The 20,496-nt window shown below is 42.4% G+C and overlaps 1 protein-coding gene and 1 long non-coding RNA gene across 7 annotated transcripts in view; one reads left to right on the top strand and one right to left on the bottom strand.

Annotated features, from left to right (window-relative positions):
- The window catches only part of LOC134358260 (uncharacterized), a 192,943-nt gene that overhangs the window by 49,991 nt on the left and 122,456 nt on the right, over positions 1-20,496 (bottom strand). The window lies entirely within an intron of this gene.
- Positions 1-20,496, top strand: part of LOC134358259 (tissue-type plasminogen activator-like) — a 105,334-nt gene that overhangs the window by 8,696 nt on the left and 76,142 nt on the right. For all 6 annotated transcript variants that reach the window (XM_063070275.1, XM_063070272.1, XM_063070276.1 and 3 more), the window contains exon 2: positions 16,233-16,326. In XM_063070275.1, the coding sequence (XP_062926345.1) occupies positions 16,273-16,326 (54 nt within the window). In that variant the 5' untranslated portion in view covers positions 16,233-16,272. The remainder of the gene's footprint in view (positions 1-16,232; positions 16,327-20,496) is intronic.

Consider the following 20,496-nt stretch of genomic DNA (forward strand, 5'->3'; position numbering starts at 1 on the left):
TTTCTGAATTATTTTCAAAACCTTCAATTCGTTATTTAAATTCAGATGTTGGCTATTATTATTTTTTATTATATGAGAAGGTATTTTACCTTTTTTCTCCTTAATAAACAGCTTCAATCTTGGCAGGGGTTAGATTCTTTTTTTTTGTAATAAATTAGTCAGTCAGTCAGTGGGTGCCGTCCCAAATCCAGGGTTTATGGCTATGCACCTCCATCTTCTTCGATCTTGCGACAGCACAGAGTGCAGCCTCTCCTCCAGCTTGTTCTCGCTGGCCGCCTTGTCACCGGACCGCTGCCGCCCCACCGAACTCGAGCCCGAAGCTGTGTCGGCTTCCAGCCGTGGCCGCTTCTTCGAGCTCGGCCCTTCCTTGGGCGGAGGCCTTGGGGAGGTCCAGGCACACAGTGCAGCGCCCAAGTTCATCATGTCTCTTCTAACTAGCTGCATAGCATACGATTCGTAGATACGTGGTGAGGCTTTAATCTCTTCCACGGAATATGGCCATTGGCTCACAAGGAGCTCATCTGCTCTTTGTCAGGTCTTGTTTTTTTCAGTCCTTCTGGGTGTCCTCACACCCTCCTCACCAGACTAAGTCCGGTGGGGGAGCCGGCCCAAGTTGCCAACAACTCGACCACGGCCCCCAGCCGAGTGCCGGGCGCCCGACCTCCCCCCCATAAATTAGTATATTTCAATATAATTATTGATTAACTTACATGAATTCCAGGTAATGAGATTGTTATTATGGATAGATATAATGTAATTGGTAGTTTTTTAAAATCTTTTTTGACCTTTTATATATGCTTTCTTGTACACTGTATTCTTCTCTCTAGAAACTAATAAAAATATTGGAAAGAAAGTTCCTTTTACCAAAATGCATTATCATACATTTCCCAACACTGTATTCCATCTGCCACTTTTTTGCCCTTTCTTTCAACTTGTCTAACTCCTGCTGCAATTGCATTGCTTCTTCAGTACTACCTACTCCTCCATCTACCCTTGTATCATCCACAAACTTTGCCACAAAGCCATCAATTGTGTTATCTAAATCATTGACAATCAATGTGAAAAGTAACGGTCCCTATATTGACCACTGAGGAACACCACTAGTCACCGGCAGCCAAACAGAAAAGGCCCCTTTTTATTCCCACGCGCTGCCTTTGCCTGATGGCCATTCCACTATACATGCCAGTATCTTCTGAAATGTCTTCTGAAAATCCAAGTAGGTGACATCCACTGCCCCTCCTCTGTCCTCCCTGCTTCTTACTTCCTTGAAGAATTCTAACAGATTTATCATGCAAGATTTTCCTTTACAGAAACTATGCTGCTCTGACTTATTTTATCATTAGTCTCCAAGTACCCCGAAACTCAACCTTAATATTAGATTCCAACACTTTCCCAGCCACTGAGGTTAGGCTAAATAGCCTGTAATTTCTTTTCTTTTGCTTTCCTCCCTGCTTAGAGCGTGGAGTGACATTAGCAATCTTCCAGTCCTCCAGGACCATAGCAGAATCAAGTGATTCTTGAAAGATCACGACCAATGCATCTGTTATCTCTTCAGCAACCTCTCTCAGGACTATGGAATGTAGTCCATCTGGTCCAGGTGACTTATCCACCTTAACATCTTTGAGCTTGCCTAGCACTTTTTCCTTTGTGATAGCAATGGCACCCAATCTTGCTCTCTGACATTCACGGACCTCAGGCACACAGCTAGTGTCTTCCACAGTAAAGACAGATGGAAAGTAGCCATTAGGTTCATCTGCCATTTCTTTTTCCCCCATTACGACCACATCAGTATCATTTTCCAGTGGTCCAAAATCAACTCTCACATCCCTCTTACTCTTTATATAACTGAAAAACATTTGATATCTTGCTTTATATTATTGGCTAGGCTACCCTCATATTTCATCTTTTCCCTTCTTATAGCTTTTTTAGTTGCCTTTTGTTGGATTTTAAAAGCTTCCCAATCATCCAGCTTTCCACTCACTTCTACTGCCTTATATGACCTTTCCTTGGCTTTTATGCAGTCCTTAATTTTCCTTGTCTGCCACAGTTACCTATCCCTGCTATTTGAGGTTTTCTTCTTCTGTGGGACATATCTATCCTGTGCATCTCTACTCTGGTATCATCCCTGCCAGTTTCCTCCTCTAATCCACCCAGGCAAGCTCCTCTCTTGTACTTCTCTAATTCTCTTTATTCCATTGCGATACTGATTCATCGGACTTGAGCTTCTCTCTCTCAAATTGCAATATGAATTCAAGCATATTATGATCACTGCCTCCTAAGGGTCCCTTTACATTCAGCTCCCTAATAAGATCTAGGTTATTACACAACACCCAATCTGAAATAGCCTTTCCTCAAGTAGGCTCAAGCACAAACTTCTCTAAAATGCCATCTCTTAGGCATTCAACAAATTCCCTCTCTTGCAATGTGACATCAACCTGATTTTCCCAATCCCCTTGCTGATTGAAGTACCCCATTACAATTGTGTCTTTGCCCTTATCACATGCCTTTTCCAGCTCCCTTTGCAAACTCAACCCCACATCTTGTCTACTATTTGGAGGCCAATATATAATTGCCATAATTGATTTTTTACCCTTGCAGTTTCTTAACTCCACCCACAAAGATTCAACATTCTCTGATCCTATGTCACCTTTTTTTTTTAAAAGATGTAATTCCATTTCTTACCAACAGTACCACACCACCACTTAAGCCTCCCTGCCTGTCCCTTTGATACAAAGCATATCTTTTGATGTTCAGGTCTTAACTATGGCCTTCTGTCGGCCATATCTCAGTGATGCTCACAATGTCATGCCAACCAATCCCTAATTGCACCATGAGTTCATCCACCTTATTGCAAATGCTACACGCATTTAAATACAGCACCTTCAGTCCTGAATTCCTTGCCCTTTTGAATTTTGCCTCTGTGATACAATTTACCTCTTTGCTTTGTCTGTATTTGTACCCAGTCATTGGCTTGTCCTTCCTTACATTCATGTTACACACACCATCTACTTGAAAATCTGCTGGCTCATTCTCAGCTCTATCATACTGGTTCCCATCCCTCTGCATATTAGTTTAAAGCACTCCCAACTGCTGTAGTAAACCCACCCACCAAAATATTGGTCTCCCTCGGAACCATGTGCAAGCTATCCCTTTTGTACAGCTCACACTGCTCCAGAAGAGGTCCCAATGATCCAGAGATCTGAATCCCTGCCCCCTGCTCAAACTCTTCAGCCACACATTTATCTGCCACTTCATTCTATTCCTATCCTCACTGTCGCATGGCATAGGCAGCAATCCCGAGATTACTACCCTTGAGGTCCTGCTTCTCGGCTTCCTTCCTAACTCCCTGTGTTCTGTTTTCAGAATCTCCTCCCTTGTTTTACATATGTTGTTGGTACCAATATGTACCACGACTTTGGCTGCTCAACTTCCCTTTCCTGGAAATTGTGGATGCATTCAGAAACATTGCAGACCATGGCAGCTAGGATTGTTTGCCCTCTCTTTTAAAGATCTAAGGAAAGATAGGGAATGGGTGACCAACAGGAAGAGTAGTAGCAGGAAGGTAGTACAGGAGTATCTTGTGGTCATCTCCCTCCAAAACAGATACACCACTTTGGAGTCTGTTGGGGGAGATGGCTCATCAGGTGAGGGCAGCAGTAGCCAGGATCACGGCACCGTGGGTGGCTCTGCTGCACAAGAGGGCAAGAAAAAGAGTGGCGGAGCTGTTGTGGTAGGGGATTCCATGGTAAGGGGAATAGAGAGGAGTTTCTGTGGCCGCAAACAGAACCCCCTTATGGTGTGTTGCCTCCCGGGTGCAAGGGTCAGAGATGTCTCGGAGAGGCTGCAGGGCATTCTGAATGGGGAAGGTGAGCAGCCAGCAGTCATGGTGCATGTGGGTACTAACGATATAGGAAGAAAGCGGGATGAGGTCCTACAAACTGAATTTAGGGAGCTAGGAGATAAATTAAAGAGTAGGACCTGAAAGGTAATCATCTCAGGATTATTTCCGGTGCCACAAGTTAGCCAGAGTTGAAATAGCAGGATAGCTAGAATGAATATATGGCTTTAGCAGTGGGGCAGGAGGGAGGGTTTCAGATTCTTGGGGCATTGGAACCGCTTCTGGGAGAGGTGGGACCAGTACCATCCGGACGGTCTACATCTGGGCAGGGCCGGGGTCAATGTCCTAGGGAGATTGTTTGCTAGGGCTGTTGGGGAGGTTTTAAACTGATATGGCAGGGGGATGGGAATCCACACAGAAAAGAAGAGGGAAGTGATACAGAAACCAAGAAGAAAGTAAGAGTAGAGTGCATAAAAGTAAAAAGCAAAAATCGCATAGGTCACTAGATTCTAAAAGGACAATGAGTATAAAGGCACTTTATCTAAATGCCCATAGTATCAGAAACAAGGTTAGTGAACTTGTGGCACAGACCAGTACCAAGTCATATGATTTAGTGGCCATTACAGAAATCTGGTTGCAAGGTGGAGATGACTGGGAATTAAATATCCAAGGCCATCAGGTAATACGGAAAGATAGGCAGGAAGGCCACAGGGCACCACTGCTCAGTACAAGAGGACATGGCTTTAAGGTAAGGGGTGGGTTAGAGGTTTTAAATGTGCTGATAATTTGTTATCACTTTGTGCAAGCGATTGCACAATGTCACAATTACTCCCACCAAGTCTAAAGGTTAATCTGACTCCAAGTTTCTTGTAAGTGCATGTACAGGGAATACACCAGGGCTGGCCCTGCCTGCAGCATCAGATGACTTTGATTGCTCATACTCTCATATGGTGAAGATAGACAGCAGATACCAGAAGGACTAGAGGAGATGAACTGGGACAGTCCCTCGCAGTGGGGACTTTCCTTAGGTATGCATGGCCATCGGAGGTGCTATTCACGCGTATGCCACTAAGGGGCAAAACCTCCCTGTAAATCAATGAGTGATTACAGAAACTCCCTGCAGATGATCAATAAAGCCATAAGGCAATTCATTTTTTTGTAATTTATTTTTTATTGAATTTCATCATCAAACATTTCCATAAGATGTATTTCAGATACTGTGCATATATATCATATAATCATATTTCGATGTTGTCATTTAAAGTTAAATTGGATAGATATATGGACAGGAAAGGAATGGAAGGTTATGGGCTGAGTGCAGGTCGGTGGGACTAGGTGATAGTAAGAGTTCGGCACGGACTAGAAGGGCCGAGATGGCCTGTTTCCATGCTGTAATTATTATATGGTTATATGGTTATATATGGAAGTTCAAGGGGGATATTAGAGGAAGGTTTTTTACTCAGAGAGTGCTTGGTGCGCGGAATGCACTGCCTGAGTCAGTGGTGGAGGCAGATACACTAGTGAGGTTTAAGAGACTACTAGACAGGTATATGGAGGAATTTAAGGTGGGGGCTTATATGGGAGGCAGGTTTTGAGGGTCTGCACAACATTGTGGGCTGAAGGGCCTGTACTGTGCTGTACTATTCTATGTCTATTCTATGTCTAAGGCATAGGAAGTGGGGTGGAGCTCTTGATTAAGGAGGAGATCAGAGCGATTGTGAGAGACAATATAAGATCTAAGGAGCAGAATGTTGAGTCCAGCTGGGTAGAGATTAAGAATAGTAAATAGTAAACGATTTACCGCACTTGCATCCAAATCAGTAGTAACTTCTGAATTTTAAGAATTAATGACACCAATTTAATGCTAATTGTCTTTATAATTGAAGAAACTGGGAGGAGTGGCATCAGTATAATGTAGCGCCCTCTCTTGCTCCCTCCTTTGGAAGGCCATATGTAAACGCATGAAACGTTTCTCCTCCTCAGTCCATAGAACCATAGAACCACAGAACACTACAGCACAGAAAACAGGCCATTCGGCCCTTCTAGTCTGTGCCGAAACTTTATTCTGTTAGTCCTATTGACCTGCACCCAGTCCATAACCTTCCAGACCTCTCCCATCCACGTATCTATCCAATTTATTCTTAAAACTTAAGAGTGAGCCCGCATTTACCACGTCAGATGGCAGCTCGTTCCACAATCCCACCACTCTCTGAGTGAAGAATTACCCCTAATATTCCCCCTAAACCTTTCCCCTTTCACCCTATAGCCATGTCCTCTCGTATTTATCTCTCATAATCTAAATGGAAAGAGCCTATTCACATTTACTCTGTCTATACCCCTCATAATTTTGTAAACCTCTATCAAATCTCCCCTCATTCTTCTATGCTCCAAGGAATAAAGTCCTAACCTGTTCAATCTTTCCCTGTAACTCAACTCCTGAAGACCCGGCAACATCCTCATAAATCTTCTCTGCACTCTTTCAATCTTACTGATATCCTTCCTATAGTTAGGTGACCAGAACTGTACACAATACTCCAAATTTGGCCTCACCAATGTCTTATACAACCTCACCATAACATCCCAACTCCTATACTCAATATTTTGATTTATGAATGCCAGGATGCCAAAAGCCTTCTTTATAACCCTGTCTACCTGTGGTGCCACTTTCAGGGAATTATGTATCTGAACTCCCAGATCCCTTTGTTCCTCCGCACTCCTCAGTGCCCTACCATTTACTGTGTATGTCCTACCTTGATTTGTCCTTCCAAAACGCAACACCTCACACTTGTCTGCATTAAATTCCATCTGTCATTTTCTGGCCCATTTTTTCAGTTGTTCCAGATCGCTCTGCAAGCTTTGAAAGCCTTCCTCGCCATCCACAATGCCTCCAATCTTAGTATCATCAGCAAACTTGTTGATCCAATTTACCACATTATCATCTAGGTCATTGATATAGACAACAAACAACAATGGTCCCAGCACAGATCCAAGGCACACCACTAGTCACAGGCCTCCAGTCTGAGAAGTAATCATCCACTACCACTCTCTGTCTTCTCCCACACAGCCAATTTCAAATCCAGTTTACAACCTCTCCACGGATACCTAGTGTCTGAACCTTCTGAACTAACCTCCCATGTGGGACCCTGTCAAAGGCTTTACTAAAGTCCATGTAGACAACCTCCACAGCCTTTCCTTCATCTACTTTCTTGGTAACCTCCTTGAAAAACTCTACAAGATTCGTTAAACATGATCTACCATGCACAAAGCTATGCTGACTATCCTTAATCAGGCCTTGGCTGTCCAAGTACTTGTATATCCTTAATCAGCCCTTGGCTGTCCAAGTACTTGTATACCCTTAATCAGCCCTTGGCTGTCCAAATACTTGTATATCCGATCTCTCAGAACAACTTCCAATAATTTACTTACTACTGATTAATTACCTGTAATTACCTGGTTTACTTTTGGAGCCTTTTTTAAACAATGGAACAACATGAGCTACCCTCCAATCTTCTGGCACCGCACCCGTGGCTAAGGACATTTTAAATATTTCTGCCAGAGCCCCTGCAATTTCTACACTAGTCTCTCTCAAGGTCCGAGGAAATATCACGTCAGGCCTGGGGGATTTATCTACCTTTATTTGCTGTAAGGCAGCGAGCACTTCCTCCTCTTTAATCTCTATATGTTCCATGGCACTACTGCTTGTTTCCCTTCCTTCCATATACCCTATGCCAGTTTCCTGAGTAAATACTGATGCAAAAAAGCATTCGATAAGGTGCCGCACAAGAGACTTATAAATAAGATATGGATGCATGGAGTTGGAGGAAATGTATTGGCATGGATAGTGGATTGGTTAACCAATAGAAGGCAGAGAGTTGGTATAAATGGGTGTTTCTCCAGTTGGCAGTCAGTGGTGAGTGGGGTGCTGCAGTGGTCGGTGCTGGGCCTGCAGCTGTTTACCATTTACATTGATGATTTGGAAGAGGGGACTGAGTGTAGTGTCACAAAATTTGCTGATGACATTAAACTCAGTGGAAAAGCAAATTGTTCAGAGGATGTGGAGAGTCTGCAGAGGGTTATAGATAGGTTGAGTGAGTGGGCCAAGGCCTGGCAGATGGAATACAATGTTGGTAAATGCGAGATCATCCACTTTGGAAGGAATAATAGAAGAGAAGGTTATTATTTAAATAGTGAAAGATTGCAGCATGCTGTTGTGCAGAGGGACTTGGGAGTGCTTGTGCATGAATTGCAAAAAGTTGGCTTGTTGGTACAACAGGATATTAAGAAGGCAAACGGAATGTTGGCCTTCATTGCTAGAGGGATTGAATTCAAGAGCAGGGAGGTTATGCTGCAACTATACAGGGTACTGGTGAGGCCGTACTTGGAGTACTGTGTGCAGTTCTGATCTCCATACTTGAGGAAAGATATACAGGCTTTGGAGGCAGTGCAAAGGAGGTTCATCAAGTTGATTCCAGAGATGAAGCTGAGGAGAGATTGAGTCGCCTGGGACTATACTCTCTGGAATTCAGAAGAATGAGAGGGGATCTTATGGAGACATACAACATTTTGAAAGGGATAGATAAGATAGAAGTAGGAAAATTGATTCCATTGGTAGGTGAGACTAGAACTAGGGGACATTGCCTCAAGATTCAGGGGAGAAGATTTAGGATGGAGATGAGGAGAAACTGTTTTTCCCAGAGAGTGGTGAATCTGTGGAATACTCTGCCCAGGGAAGCATTTGAGGCTTCTTCACTAAATATATTTAACATACAGTTAGATAGATTTTTACATAGTAGGGGAAATAAGATTTATAGGGAAAAGGCAGGTAGATGGAGCTGATTTTACGCAAAGATCAGCCATGATCTTATTGAATGGCAGGGCAGGCTCGATCGGTCGGATGGCCTATTCCTGCTCCTATTTCTTATGTTCTTTTGTTTTTATGCTGCCTTTGACTTCCCTTGTCAGGTATGGCTGTCTTATCCACCCTTCAGAATGTTTTTTCTTTGGAATGAACCGATCTTCCAAATTACAACAACACACATCAAAGTTGCTGGTCAACGCAGCAGGCCAAGCAGCATCTATAGGAAGAGGCGCAGTCGACGTTTCAGGCCGAGACCCTTCGTCCTGACGAAGGGTCTCGGCCTGAAACGTCGACTGCGCCTCTTCCTATAGATGCTGCTTGGCCTGCTGCGTTGACCAGCAACTTTGATGTGTGTTGCTTGAATTTCCAGCATCTGCAGAATTCCTGTTGTTTGCGATCTTCCAAATTGTTCGCAGGAACTCCAGCCATTGCTCTCTGCCATCATCCCTGCTAGTGTCCCTTCCCATCAACTTTGGTTAGCTCCTCTTTCATGCCTCTGCAGTGACATTACTCAATGTTAACACTGATACCTCTCAAATTACAGGCTGAATTCTATTATATTAACATTACTGTCTCCAAAGGGTTCCTTTACCTTAAGCCCCCTAATCAAATCTAGTTCAACACCCAATCACAAATTGCCTTTTCTTTGTTACATGTGAAGAAAGCTCACGTGACCCAATTCAAAGTACATGAAGTTTTCCAAATGTTCAGGCAAATGTAATAAAAATAGAGCCTCACACACAAAATGCTGGTGGGACGCAGCAGGCCAGGCAGCATCTATAGGAAGAAGTACAGTCGACGTTTCGGGACAAGACCCTTCGTCGGGACTAACTGCCCGCTTCATTAAGTTTGTGATATGCATGCCCTCCCATTGCAAGAACTGGCCAAAAGTGGTGAAATATACTCGATATTTGGAGGATACTGCAAACCAGTTTCTTTTAGAGGAAGCTAGAACTTACATGTAAATGTACTTCTTTTGGCACATAAGTGAACAAATTATTTGGCAAGGCATATGTTTTAAATCTCAATTCAAATTTGGATGCCAACACTATTTCCCTCTATCTTTTCTGATCTTCTAAAGACGCACTATGATGTCACCAAATTTTTATACATTCATGCCTGAGGTCTTTTGAAATACATGTTAAAATGTAGTTTAAATATTCCAAATTGTGAAATTTTATTGTATAAAATATAACCCATCCTGAGAGGGAACTTAAGTTTGGTAATCCCCACTGTGGTTTACCTCTTAGAAGTTAGGTAAGATTTTTTAGTCCCTCATACAGTAAAGGATGTTTCCTTTCTCACAGGAACATGCGTGAGAAATCAGGAACTATAAATTGGTGCACACTGTAAACACCATGAGAATTACAGCTGAAAACAGTGATAGAAAATTGTATTTAATGAATTCTGATATGTCCATCCATGGCCTCCTCCACTGCTGTGATAAGGCTACAATTAGGATAGAAACATAGAAAATAGAAACATAGAAAGCCTACAGCACAATACAGGCCCTTCAGCCCACGATGCTGTGCTGAACATGTACTTACTTTGGAAATTACCTAGGGTTACTCATAGCCCTGTATTTTTCCAAGCTCCATGTACCTATCCAGGAGTATCTTAAAAGACCCTATCATATCCGCCTCCACCACCATCACTGGCAGACTATTCCACACACTCACCACTCTCTGCGTAAAAAAACTTACTCCTGACATCTTCTCTGTACCTACTTCCAAGCACCTTAAAACTGTGTCCTCTTGTGGCAGCCATTTCAGCCCTGGGAAAAAGCCTCTGACTATCCACACGATCAATGCCTCTCATCATCATATACACCTCTATCAGATCACCTCTCATCCTCTTCCGCTCGAAAGAGAAAAGGCCAAGTTCACTCAATCTATTCTCATAAGGCATGCTCCCCAATCCAGGCAACATCCTTGTAAATCTCTTCTGCACCCTTTCTATAGTTTCCACATCCTTCCTGCATGAGGTGACCAGCACTGAGCACAGTACTCCAAGTGGGGTCTGACAAGGGTCCCATATAGCTATAACATTATCTCTCGGCTCTCAATCTCAATCCCAAGGTTGATAAAGGGCAAAGCACCGTATGGCTTCTTAACCACAGAGTCTACCTGTGTAGCAGCTTTGAGTGTCCTATGGACACAGACCCCAAGATCCCTCTGATCCTCCACACTACCAAGAGTCTTACCATTAATAGTATATTCTGCAATCATATCTGACCTACCAAAATGAACCAGCTCACACTTACCTGGGTTGAACTCCATCTGCCACTTCTCAGCCCACTTTTGCATCCTATCGATGTCCCGCTGTAACCTCTGACAACCCTCCACACTACCCACGACACCCCCAACCTTTGTGTCAACAGAAAATTTATTAACCCATCCTTCCACTTCCTCATCCAGGTCATTTATTAAAATCATGAAGAGAAAGGGTCCCAGAACAATCCCTGAGGCACACCACTGGTGACCGACCTCCATTCAGAATATGACCCGTCTACAACCGCTCTTTGCCATCCGTGGGAAAGCCAATTCTGGAACCACAAAGCAAGGTCCCCATGGATCCCATTCCTCCTTACTTTCTCAATAAGCCTTGCATGAGGTACCTTATTAAATGCCTTGCTGAAATCCATATACACTACATCTACTGCTCTACCTCCATCAACATGTTTAGTCACATCCTCAAAAAAATTCATTCAGGCTAGTAAAGCATGACCTGCCTTTGACAAAGCCATGCTGACTATTCCTAATCATATTATGCCTCTCTAAATGTTCATAAAGCCTGCCTCTCAAAATCTTTTGCATCAACTTACCAGCCACTGAAGTAACTCAATGGTCTATAATTTCCTGGGCTATCTCTACTCCCTTTCTTGAATAAGGGAACAACATCTACAACCCTCTAATCCTCCAGAACCTCTCCCGTCCCCATTGATGATGCAAAATCATTGCCCCAGGCTCAGCAATCTCCTCCCTCTCCTCCCACAGTAGCCTGGGGTATATCTCATCCAGTCCCAGAGACTTATCCAACTTGATACTCTCCAAACTGCTGAGTTCCTCCAGCATGTTGTGTGTGTAAGTTTTGCTCACCAAAGTCCAAACAGATGATTTGCACAATCTATATCCCCCTGAACATAGCACATTACAGCACAATACAAGCCCTTTGGTCCATTATGTTGAGCTGACCTTTTAATCTACTCTGAGATCAAATCTAATCCTTCATTCAACATAGTCCTCCTTTTTTTCTTTCATCCATTTGTATATCTAAGAGGCTCTTAAATGTCCCTTAAATTTGCTTCCACCACTACCCTGGCAGATTGTTCAACTTTCTCCTGACATTTCCCAATCCTGTTCTTTCCTGCAATCATCTTAAAATTATACCCCCTTGTATTAGCTAATTTTACTGTAGGAGAACAACTCTGGATGTCCAACTGATCTGCATCTCCATCAAGTCACTTCTCATCATCCTTTGCTCCAAAGAAAAAACCCTAGCTCACTCAAACGGTTCTCATAAGACAGGCTCTCAAATCCAGGCTGCTTCATGGTAAATTTCCTTTGCATCCTATCAAAAGCTTCCACAACCATCCTATGATGAGGCAACCAGAACTGAACACAAGACACCAAGTTTGATCTAAGTAGAGTTTTGTAGAACTGCAATACTCCTTTGCAGCTACTGAGCTCAATCGCCCCGACTAATGAAGACCAAGACAATGCTTTACTTTATACTTCATTGTCGCCAAACAATTGGTACTAGAACGTACAATCATCACAGCGATATTTGATTCTGCGCTTTACACTCCCTGGATTACAAATATTAAATATTATAAATATTAAAAATAGTTAAATTAGTAAATATTAAAAATTTAAATTATAAATCATAAATAGAAAATAGAAAAATGGGAAGTAAGGTAGTGCAAAAAAACTGAGAGGCGGGTCCGGATATTTGGAGGGTACGGCCCAGATCTGGGTCAAGATCCATTCAGCAGTCTTATCACAGTTGGAAAGAAGCTGTTCCCAAATCTGGCCATACAAGTCTTCAAGCTCCTGAACCTTCTCCCAGAGGGAAGAGGGACTAAAAGTCTGTTGGCTGGGTGGGTCGTGTCCTTGATTATCCTGGCAGCACTGCTCCGACAGCATGCGGTGTGAAGTGTGTCCACAGACAGAAGATTGGTTTGTGTGACTTGCTGCGCCATGTTCACGATCTTCTGCAGCTTCTTTCGGTCTTGGACAGGACAACTTCCATACCAGGTTGTGATGCACCCTAGAAGAATGCTTTCTACGGTTCATCTATAAAAATTAGTGAGGGTTTTAGGGGACAGGCCAAATTTCTTTAATTTTCTCAGGAAGTAAAGGCGCTGGCAGTGAACTCTGCTTGGTTGGACCAAGTCAGATCATTTGTGACATTGACCCTGAGGAACTTAAAAGCTTTTGACCTGTTCCACTTGCACACCACCGACGTAATTTGGGTTGTGTGGTCCGCTACTCCTTCTGAAGTCAACAACCAATTCCTTCGTCTTGCTGACGTTGAGGGATAGGTTATTGTCTTCGCACCATGCCACCAGGTTCTTAATTTCCTTTCTGTACTCAAACTCATCATTACCCGAGATATGGCCTACAATTGTTGTGTCATCAGCAAACTTATATATTGAGTTTGATGGAAACTTGGCTACACAATCATGGGTGTACAGTGAGTACAGCAGGAGGCTGAGTACACAGCCTTATTGTGTACCATCTTAACCATGCAAACAGATTGCATGGCAACTGTAAGGATCTATAGATGTGGAGCACAACATCCCTCTGTTCCCCCACACTACTACATTGTGAATCTCCATTAAAGTAAAAGTATTCAAATAAAATCTTTCCTATAAAACATTCTTTCATGCAAGGCATGTGTGAGAAAATTGAACATTCTTCATTTTAGATAGCTGGTCATTGACATGTTAAAATCTTTAAAGATTGAAAAATTTAAACATTTTTCCTGTCACTAACCATGTATTCTGCTTTCAAATTTAACATTCGAAAATGAATCACCTCACACTTTTCCAGAATGAAATTTATTTGCCACTTCTCAGACAAGCTCTGCATCCAACAATATATCCCTTTGTAACCTACGACAACCTTTTACACTATCCACAACATCACCAACCTTCATGTCATCTGTAAACTTATTGCCCCTCTTTTCCACTTCCTCATCCAAGTCTTGTATAAAAATTCCAAAGAACAGGGGTCCCAGAACAGATCACTGTGGAACACTGGTCACCAATCTCCAGTCAAAATATTATCCATCTATTACTATGCTCTATCTTCTGTGGAAAAACCAATTCTTAAACCACACAGCCCTGTATCCTTGAACAGAACATTGAACATAGAAATCTACAGCACATTACAGGCCCTTCGGCCCACATGTTGTGTCAACCATGCAACATACTCTTGAAACTGCCTAGAATTTCCCTACTGCACAGCCATCTATTTTTCTAAGCTCCACGTACCCAGCTAAGTCTCTTAAAAGACCCTATTGTATCCGCCTCTACCACCATCGCCAGCAGTGCATTCCATGCACCCAACACTCTTTGCGTAAAAAACTTACCCGACATACCCTCTGTATCTACTTCCAAGCACCTTAAAACTATGCCCCTCATGCACCTTAATCCCATGCCTCCTTACTTTCTGAATGAGTCTACAATGGGAACCTCATCAGATGCCTTACTACAATCCACATACACTACATCCACTGCTCTATGTTCATCAATTTGTTTTGTCATATCCTCAAAGAATTCAATCCGCCTCGTGTGAAATGATCTGCCTCTCACAAAGCCATGACTATCCCTGAATATTTGCCACCTTCCAAGCATCTGGTACTACTCCTGTGGCCAGTAAGGACACCTAGGTGCAGTAATCTCTCCCTTGCTTCCTGTAGTAACCCAGGGTATATCCTGTCCGGCCCCAGGGGCTTATCTATCTGAATGTTTTTTCAAAAGTTCCAGCACATCCTTTCTGAATACCACCCTGTTCCAGCATATCAGTGTGTTTTACACTATCCTCACATACATCAAGGTCCCTCTCACTGGTGAATACTGATGTACTAATTTTTCCTGTGGGTGGTTTTAACTCTCTTTGATAATACTGTGGTGAGTTGTCATTTTGCTTCCTGGAAGGTTTTATATAACTTGTTCTGGTAAATTGCTTTGTCTTGAGTTTTAGAAAAGATCTTTTTAAATGCAAATCTTTATTCTCAATATTTCAATTCTATTTGAACAAGAAAGTAGAGATTACCACAATCTTTACTAGATTTTAACATGACAAATGAACAGCTATTTAAAATGAAGAATGTTCAATTTTCTCACTCATGACTTGCTTGAGAGAATGTTTTATTGGAAAGATCTTATTTGAAGACTTTGACTTTAATGGCGAGTCACAATGTCAACTCAATATACTGCATATTAGAGGAATAAAAATGTCTTGAGTAAAGAAGAAAGTTTAATGAAATACTGGAATATATTTAGTCATATTTATATCACTATTTATGCATGAATATTTTTGAGTTGACTTTCTGCTTTGCATGTACATTTTCTAAGTCTGGGCCCCTTAGAGTGGTGCCTTGGAAGCACTGTTGCATATTAAGGTAAAAATCAGTAGCTCTCTGGGACTAATCATATTCAAGCACAATTAAAAACTGTAAAATAATAGCATTTGGTTTCCTTTCTATATTACTTACGAAAACAGCCCAGTTCTACCTGGTTATTTCATTTACAACCTCTTCTCTTCTTTGGCTGTCTATCGATTTTCGATGATGGCTGAGGCCTAGGCAAGGTTGTTTGGAAGACCAGCAGTTGTCTATGCTGCAAGTCTCCCCTCTCCACACCACCAATGTTGTCCAAGGAAAGGGCACTAGGACCCATACAGCTTGGCACCAGTGTTGACACAGAGCAATGTGTGGTTAAGTGCCTTGCTCAAGGACACAACATGCTGCCTCAGCTGAGGCTCAAACTAGCAACCTTCAGATCAGAAAACTGATGCCTTAACCACTTGGACACGCGCCACATTCCATTTACAATTGAAATGCCAAATAGAAATGAAAATTACCAGAATCTCACAAGATACTTAATTATGCATAAATCAATGTGCAGAATTAACAGTAATCCTTTATAGCAAACAGTCAATTTTTGCATGGCTCTGTTGTTTAGGAATATTTTTACTTTGCATAAAGATGCCATTTTACAATAGTTTCCCAAGACACAATGTTAATTAAAAATAATCTTCAAAAAATTGTATCTCCTGAACCTTTCAAATCATTAATACTGTACTGGTTTACATAACATCAATTTCCTGCCATGTTCCAGATGTTGGAAAATTTAAAGCTGCCCTGGTAAATGTTTACTGACCTGCATTGTACCAATACTACAGCCTTTATTCTTTTATCTGCTTTGTTTAAACATGCAGTTGAATAGCTATATCAAATGTAATAAAAGTTTAATAAACTACTACCATGGTGCAACTGGGTGTAAGTCCTTTATCTCTTCCATTGTAGATATCTACCAAACAAGTAAGTTTTAAGAGAAACAGAAGAAATGAAGATCCTACTTTTAACTTTACTGCTGTCATTCAGCACTGGTGATGAGATGGTAAGAGATTATAATCAGCAAAACAGTTTAAACAGAAAAAAATAATATGAAGAAAAAAAGCAAACAACTAGTTTCTTTTCCACTGTTATACTGATCTTGTTCCTTAATCAGTTTCCTGACTAATCTTTAAGTATTGGTTCCTCTTGGCACAAAACATATACTGCTGACTCCTCTGCTTCTCTTTCCAGTTGTTGAAAGTGCCTTAAAACATGAGCTAAAGTTAAAGTTTTAAAAAGTTAAGGCATTGACTTGGTTTTATTTTATTGACAGGATAGTTTAACCAGAAATACTAAGAATTCCTTTAGTGACTCAACACATTTTAAATGATATCAGTGTAAGCTCTCTTTCCACTACCTTGTGAGAAGTAATCAGCTGCTTCTTAGATTTCAGGTTTTTTTTCATCTCCTTTTGTTACTTAGCATTTAATCTCTGTATCATACCATACACTCATTTTGTTTGTTCAAGGTCATAATGCTTTTGATTCATATTAACAATTATAAATGCAGAAGACTTTTCAGCCAATTTAATTCTAACTAGTGCAGTAAAGTGGCAATGCTTGCCTCCCTTCCACTGTGGTATCCAGAAAGAGGGGATACCGTTGTGATATCCCTCAGAAAAAAAGACAACTGGGCTGCTTTGCTGGATTCTGATGTTCTTGAACGTTTGCATTAAATAGACTGAACAACCTTCACATGTTCTTGTTAGTATAAAGGAAAACTGTTAACAGATATTTCTTTTCTATCTAGAAACTAATTCTCCACGTTAAATATTTTGTGTACAGAAATTTCTGATATCTGTTATTAAACTGATCAGTCATATTGAGTTTACACATACGACCTTTGCAGTTTCAATTAAAATCCAATGCAATATTCCTACCAAAAGGTTCAAAAGAATTCTTAGTCAAATAGTTTATTTTTTTATATTTGATCCCTAACTATCTGATAAGCATGACACTTCTCTGGCTGGAAGTTCCTCAGTACACAGTTTCAAAACACATAACCCTATTCTGAGGCCTTTACCTCTTATCCTTTGTTTGTACTCTCTTCAGTCCTTGAATGTCTTTTGTTTCTTATTGATCAAGATATTTCAGTGATAAGTACTTGTAATGAATTTTGTTTTGTAGCTTTTCCTTATTGTGCTGGGACTTTAACGTAAATTCGATTTTCAGTGGTAACCTTAAAATGACTGGATTGTTGTAAAACTATATTTATTTCAGGTTAGTAATGTTTGAAATCAACAGGATCACCTATTTCATTACATCATAGGAGGCTGTTTGGCCCATCAAGCCTAGGCAAGTTCACAAAGCAAACAATTCTATCTAATTTTCCCTGCAACCTTTTTCCCATTGGCTCAGTACCAATTCTACCACCTATTTACACTCAGGGAAATTTACAGCAACAATATAATCTACCAACCTACAAGTCTTTGGAATGTGGAAAAATGTGCACACAATCAAGGGAGAACATCACACTGGCAGCATAGTCCTAACCTCTGTGTCATTGTCCAACTGCAGTATGTCTGATTCTACACTCATTAATGAAGTTAACCCTTAACAACTCCTTTGTCAGGGGAAAATGGGGATGACAAATGCCAGTATTACCATCAACATCCTTTCAACAACTTAAAATAAATATGGTTTTACAACAATCCAGTCATTTTAGGGTTACCACTAAAAATAGAATTTGCAAGTTAAATTACAAAAATGAGAAAATCTTCAGATGCTGGAAATCCGATCAACACACACAAAATGCTGGAGGAACTCAGCAGGGCAGGCAGCATCTATGGAAAAGAGTACAGGCAATGTTTCGGGCCAAGACCCTTCAGCAGAACTTGAGAAAAAAAGCTGAGGTAGAGAATGAACAGGTGGGAGGAAGGGAGAGAGAAACAAGGTGATCGGTGAAATCTGCAGCGGGGGTGGTGGATGAAGTAAAGAGCTGGGAAGTTTATTGGTGAAAGAGATACAGAGCTGGAGAAGGGGGAGTCTGATAGAAGAGGACAGAAGGCCATGAAAGAAAGAAAGAAAGAAAGGGGGAGGAGCACCAGGAGGCGATAGGCAGGCAAGGAGATAAGGTGAAAGAGGGAAAAGGGATGGGGAATGGTGTTGGGGGGTGAGGGGGGCATTAGCAGAAGGTCAAGAAATCGATGCTCATGCCATCAAGTTGGAGGCTACCCAGACAGAATATAAGGTGTTGTTCCCCCAACCCAAGTGTAGCCTCATCATGACAGTGGAGGTTGCAACGATAGGCATATCCGAATGGGAATGGGAAGTGGAATTAAAATGTGTGGCCACTGGGAGATCCCGCTTTTTCAGGCAGACGGAGTGTAGGTGCTCTGCAAACCGTCTCCAAATCCACATTGGATTTCACTGATATACAGGAGCCACATCAGGAGCATCAGACACAGTATATAACCCCAACCGACTCAAAGATGAAGTGTCGCCTCACCTGGAAGGGCTGTTTTGGGGTCCTGAATGGTAGTGAGGGAGGAAGTGTAGGGGCAGGTGAAGCTTTTGTTCCATTTGCGATGGTAAATGCCAGGAGGGAGATCAGTGGGGAGGGACAAATGGACAAGGGAGTCGCATAGGGAGCAATCCCTCTGGAAAGCAGAAAGTCGGGGCGGGGGGGCGGAGAAAGATGTGCGTGGTGGTGGGATCCTGTTGGAGATGGCACAAGTTGCGGAGAATTATGTGCTGGATACAGAGGCTGGTCAGGTGGTAGGTGAAAACAAGCGGAATCCTATCCCTGGTAGGGTGGCGGGAGGATGGAGTGAGTGCAGACATATGAAATGGAAGAGATGCAGCTGAGGGCAGCAGTGATGGTGGAGGAAGTGAAGCTCCTTTCTTTGAAGAAGGAGGACAAATCCTTTGTTCCAGAATGAAAAGCCTCATCCTGAGAGTAGATGTGGCAAAGGCAGAGGAATTGAGAGAAGGGGGTGCTATTTTTACAAGTAACAAGGTGGGAGGAGGTATAGTCCAGGTAGCTGTGAGAGTCTGTGGGTTTGTAATAGACATCAGTAGATAAGCTGACTCCAGAGATGGAGACAGTGAGATCAGGAAAGGGGAGGAAGGTGACAGAAATGGACCAGGTAAATTTGAGGGCAGGGTTGAAGTCAGAGGCAAAGTGGATGAAGATGACGAGTTCAGCACGGGTGCCGGAAGCAGCACCAATGCAGTCATCAATGTAGCATAGGAAAGGTGCGAGATGGTCACCAGTGGAGGCTTGGAATATAGACTGTTCCATGTAGCTGACAAGCAGGCAGGCATAGCTGGGACGCAAGTGAGTGCCGATGGCTACACCTATTGTTTGAAGGAAGTGGGAGGAGCCAAAGGAGAAATTATTTAGGGTGAGGACAAGTTCTGCTAGGAGGAGTAGAGTGGTGGTGGAGGGGAACTGATAGTGTCTGGTGTCCAGAAAGAAATGGCTAGGTTTAAGGTCTTCCTGGTGGGGGATGGAGGTGTAGAGGGACTGGACATCCTTAGTAAAAATAAGGTGATGGGGGCCAGGGAACCTGAAATCATTGAAAGGTTCCAGAGCGCGTGAAGTGTCATGGATGTAGGTAGGAAGGTACCGAACCAGGGAGGATAAAACAGAGTTGAGGTATTCAGATATGAGTTCAGTGGGGCAGGAACAAGCTGAGACAACGGATCTACCTGGACAAACGGGTTTGTGGAGTTTGGGTGGGAGGTAGAAATGGCAGGTGCGAGATGTGGGAACTATGAGGTCAATGGCAGTGGATGGGAGATCCCCAGAGTCAATAAGGTTAATAATGGTGTGGGAGACAATGGCCTGGTGTTCTTTAGTGGGGTCCAGTTTGAGGGGTAAGTAAGAGGGCGTGTCTGAGTGTTGGTGCTGGGCCTCAATAAGGTAGAGATCAGTACACCAGACTACTACAGCACTTCCCTTATCTGCAGGTTTGATGGTGAGGTTAGGATTGGTGCGGAGGAAGTGGAGAGCAGAGCATTCAGAAGGAGTGAGGTTGGAATTGGAGAGAGCAGTGTTGAATTCTAGATGGTTGATTTCTCATCAACAGTTGGCAATGAAAAGGTCCAGAGCAGGCAGAAGACCAGGGTAGAATGTCCAGGAGGAGGAGAAGGGTTGACAATGGAGAAGGGGCATTGGTGCAGGGTGGAGAGCCCTTGCCAAAGAAATAGACTCAGAGACAGAGGCGACA

Source organism: Mobula hypostoma, chromosome 18 (genome assembly GCF_963921235.1).
Source record: "Mobula hypostoma chromosome 18, sMobHyp1.1, whole genome shotgun sequence".
Taxonomy (NCBI): domain Eukaryota; kingdom Metazoa; phylum Chordata; class Chondrichthyes; order Myliobatiformes; family Myliobatidae; genus Mobula; species Mobula hypostoma.